Below are 4,456 nucleotides of genomic sequence, written 5' to 3' on the forward strand. Positions count from 1 at the left end.
GATTACATATTTCCAAGTTAAGTCTCGATATCGAGTGTTGACATATCATCGTACTATTGTTTACCTTGTGTTACCATAATTTACACTATCCGTATATGGTAATGGAATACCCGATACGCAATACGGAAATGACGACACGAAAATACGACAAGAAAAACATGTGTATTACGAAGGGTGGTAAGTCCTTAATCAGTAAATAATAGAGATCAACAAAAGCTACGCTCTTTTAAGGCTTTGCCTTAATTTTCAAATTAATCGTTTACATGCCTGAACCATAGGTGGTGGGCCCGTCTACCAAAAAAAAAAAAAAATGAATATATAAATCTAGTTTTATATATTCATTTTTTTTTTTTTTTTTATAGACGTGCCCACCACCTATGCCTGAACCAGTTTTCTTGGCTGGTTCGGGGCTGGCGTACAATTTACTTGGGGACCTTTCCCGAGTGGTTCCGAAGTGATATTACAGTGATGAAGCGTCTGGTTGAACGAGACTATTTGTTTACATGGTTGCTGAAGATGTCCTGTTTTGTCCGAGATAAACTTTCGATTCTTAAGGACTGCTGAACTTCAGAATGAATGATTAAATGGAAACACATGACGAGTATGATATTATCTCATCACACCGAACAATTTTCTGATGGAAAAATTTGTTTTCTGGTAGGTCACAGTATGTATACCTGGCTGCAGATCTGACGTCTGCTCACAACAGGGTGTTCGAAATTTTGACTGTAAATTGGCCTGGGTGGCAGATGATTCGCCCCAAAACCGTAACGCCCCAAATTTGATTCATATCGCCCCAAAAAACCATGACACGGTCACCCCAACTTTTTCACCCAAAAAGTCCACAACGCTCCATAATATGAACTTATTTGACAAATTTTAAAGTAAAATATCTATCTGTTATGTAATATTCTTAAAGACAGACATTCAAAAAATGTATATATATCTGTTGCAATTCGTTTGATGTTTGTGACATATTTTTTGTGCCGTAATGTTAGATCGATATCGTAATATCTATCAATAGTATCTATGTTAGGCAGTGTTTGTGTATTTTAGATAATAATTAATATATATATATATGTATAAAATAATTAGATTATATATATACATATGTGTGCCGTAGATCGATATCGCAACATATCTATAGTATCTATGTTAATTAGATTTTATACACGCGTGCGTAGATCGGAAACAAAAAGCTACAACAAGATGATAATGTTAATAATGGTAAACTTTATTTATTGAGGATAAAATACATGTTTATTCAAATGCTTAAATCTTCCGCTGGTCCTCTTGTTAGTGAAATACATGTGTTAGATAAAATAACATATTTACGCAATCAATATATATATATATAAACATGGTTATCTTGCTAGTAAAATACATGTGCTAGTTAAATATATAAAGTTATATCACAGTTACCTAGCTTAGTTTAGAGTATCACAGATTAATGCATAAAGTTTCATGCAAAAGTGTTTCATCAATTAAATGGCATGTGCCTAATAAACATACATGCTAATATAGCAAACATTAAAAATTGGCATAGTTTTAAGCTAATATAGCATAATCTTAAATATTGATATAATTCAGATCTAGTAAGTTTTGGTTACACGGAGAAACATGTTAAAATCTTAGACATTGATATACAATATTTAGTAAGATTTGGTTACACGGAGAAACAAGTTAAAATCAATGGACATTCCTTTTTGATTAAAATCAGTCTTTTTTGAAGTGCTGGGCAATCGTAACAATATAAGACCCATATAGCTTTTCTGTTTCTTTTCTTATATGAACTGGACAACAAAATGAATAGATTTTAATAACTTGTAATCATGCCTGATCAACATTTCAGAATTTTAAATGATCTAGCAACATTTTTATTGAACTGCTGGATTGCCAAAAGAAATCAGAAGAAGGTTTCAAATCAGTGGTTATATGGAGTCAAAAAAAAAATTATTGGCATTAATCATTCCTGTTTGCTTTCTTCAGATGGTACCGTAATGTACTGATATCAGTAATAGCCAATAATGAATACATTTAACGAAAAAAAATGACCTAGGGCTTTAAATGTGGTGATCTTCTTGAAACTACGTGTATTAATTTATACTATCCATAAGTATAATTTACTGTTTATTACATGCTGCAATTCTGATGCCAATAGTAATCACATACATTGTAACAAAAACGTATATATACACAATTATTAATGTACTGTAAGAGAATTTTCTGCATATTTTTCTCCAAAATAATTTTGTAAGGTGAAGAAACATTCAGATTGACTTCAGTAAGTATTGTCAACACTAAGATGATGCGTGTCAACAGTGACGTCAGTCGCGTCACAACATGTTGTCGGCATCAATTCATCCTTTCACAAACAGCAAAATACGTGGAATGGTATATATATACGGACTTATCAGTATCAACCGATGTCATTTGAAGCTAAGGACAAATAACGAAGTACTAAATTGAAACAGTTTTCAGTTCGAGAAAAAATGAAAATATCAAAATAATATGTAGGACATCGAAGGATTTCATCAGTAACATCGACTTGTAAAAAACATGTAGAATTGTTTCTGAGCATAACAATCTGCCAGAGATACGACAAAAACACTAGGTGTTCATTGAAAATGTCAAATTTGTTTGTGCAAAAAAGAACATCAATGCAGTCACGCATGCTGCTGTTTTCTGCGTACATGTGTTGCTATAACGGCTCGCACTGGCTGAGAGTGCCCGCTATTAATGGTACAAATAAAGAGGCAGTGCAAAAAATGGGTAATTTGACCAAATTAAGCATTCTGATGGTTACTAGCCATAGCTTGTCAAATTTATGACTAATATGGGTGGTCAGCATGAATATTTACTCAATAGTTGGTACTGTGACTTATTCAGGCATTAGATTTTATTAACAACTATGTAGATGTAGAATCTAATGTATTCCTTTTATTTCAGCATCTACCTCTCCCCAAATTATCTACAACAGCTTCGGCAATGGCCTCGAAATATCCATCAAGTAGTGGAACCACTAACTTCGCCCGACTGTCTAGACTTGTCCTTGATGTAGTTTGTGACCTTCTCAGAGCTGTGCTCAAAGCCAAAGTGCCACCCCCAGGACTTACTGCCATTCTAGGAAGTCAAAGAGTTCAGCTTTGCAGAAATCTTGAACATCGTCAGCGACAGATTCTTTATCCCTCAGGTGGAGTGTTCTCAGGTACCCTGGAGGACTTGGACTTTACACTTCTATATAAACTACTAAGAAACCTCCAGAGTATCAATATTCCACCACACCAGACTGGTTGGGGGAAGCCACCAGACCCAGCAGACAGGTCACTTTCAGCTAATATTGACCGGTTAAGAGTGCAGCGAAATGAAGCTTATGGACACCTGTCGACTGCATCACTGTCTGATTCAGACTTCAATAGTAGGTGGTACCTCATCCGTCAGAGCGTGTGTGAAATAGAAAAGGACGCTTTGACAGGTGACACATACGTAACAGCTGTGGATGATCTACTGACCGTGAGCATGGACCCTGAGGCAGAGACATATTATATAGAGGAACTAGAGAAACAACACAAGGCGGACTTGGAGGTCAAGGCCATTGTACATGAGGTCAAAGGTCAGTATACTTTACATTGTTTTTAAAAACAATTGCCCTTGTTTGTGAATATTTGAGGAAATCTTATTGTTAAGTATTTTTACTCATAATATATTGTTAACAAAAGCATACAGATGAGGTACAGAAACAGACCTATTTCCTGAAGTTGTAGCAGACAGACACTGTCAAGATTTTTAAAATGAGATTTAAAAAATCTAATGAAATGTAATATTAATGTATATTGGCCCACCATCACATGATGGCTTAAATCACTTTTCCCTGTGGCAGTACTAGCTGACTGAATAAACACCATCATTAATTTTGTCTTTTTCATTTTCCAAATTGGAAGTCAAATTAATGTCTAAATCTATCTTCAAATGTTTTGCCCACCACCATCATCAGATTGCCTAAGATGTTGATATTTTCCACTGTAGCTGATTTAAATATATCTTCTGACAAAGTCTTATTCTGTGTTGCATTTATCTTACAGCTAGACAGGAGGTCATGGCAACAAACATCAGTGAAGTTTCCAACAAGCAGGAGGTCATGGCAACAAAGCAGGAAGTCATGGCAAGGGATATGCATGACTTAAAAGGTATAATCAAGATCCCTTAATTAGAAACTGCTTTTAATGGTATACAAAATTTCATAGTTAATAGTTCAACTTTAGAGGGTCAAAACAAAGTCACTGTTAAAATCTCACCTGGTCAGTTGGGTGTGAATTTTTTAGCTAAACTTCCTAAAGGGCTAGCGAGCTTATGCAATGGCGTGGCATCTATCGTTCATCCGTTCGGTGTCAGATGAATTTCCTTTAAACAACTTCTTCTGAATAATGAAGAGGTCACAGGGGTCAAATATGTCAAA

General features: G+C 35.1%; 1 protein-coding gene across 2 annotated transcripts; it reads left to right on the plus strand.

The window, feature by feature from the left end:
* Positions 1 to 464: 464 nt before the first annotated feature.
* Positions 465 to 4,450, plus strand: LOC110447307. 2 transcript variants are annotated; one of them, XM_021492914.1, is made up of 4 exons: positions 465 to 657; positions 2,950 to 3,613; positions 4,083 to 4,093; positions 4,136 to 4,450. In XM_021492914.1, the coding sequence occupies exons 1-4, from the start codon at positions 577 to 579 to the stop codon at positions 4,205 to 4,207; spliced, it is 828 nt and encodes a 275-aa protein (XP_021348589.1). In that variant the 5' UTR covers positions 465 to 576; the 3' UTR covers positions 4,208 to 4,450. The 2 variants fall into 2 exon arrangements, with proteins under 2 accessions (XP_021348589.1, XP_021348588.1); XM_021492913.1 differs by having other exon boundaries at positions 482 to 657; positions 4,083 to 4,450.
* Positions 4,451 to 4,456: the final 6 nt, after the last annotated feature.

This window comes from Mizuhopecten yessoensis, unplaced genomic scaffold (genome assembly GCF_002113885.1).
Source record: "Mizuhopecten yessoensis strain PY_sf001 unplaced genomic scaffold, ASM211388v2 scaffold3303, whole genome shotgun sequence".
Classification (NCBI taxonomy): Eukaryota; Metazoa; Mollusca; class Bivalvia; order Pectinida; family Pectinidae; genus Mizuhopecten; species Mizuhopecten yessoensis.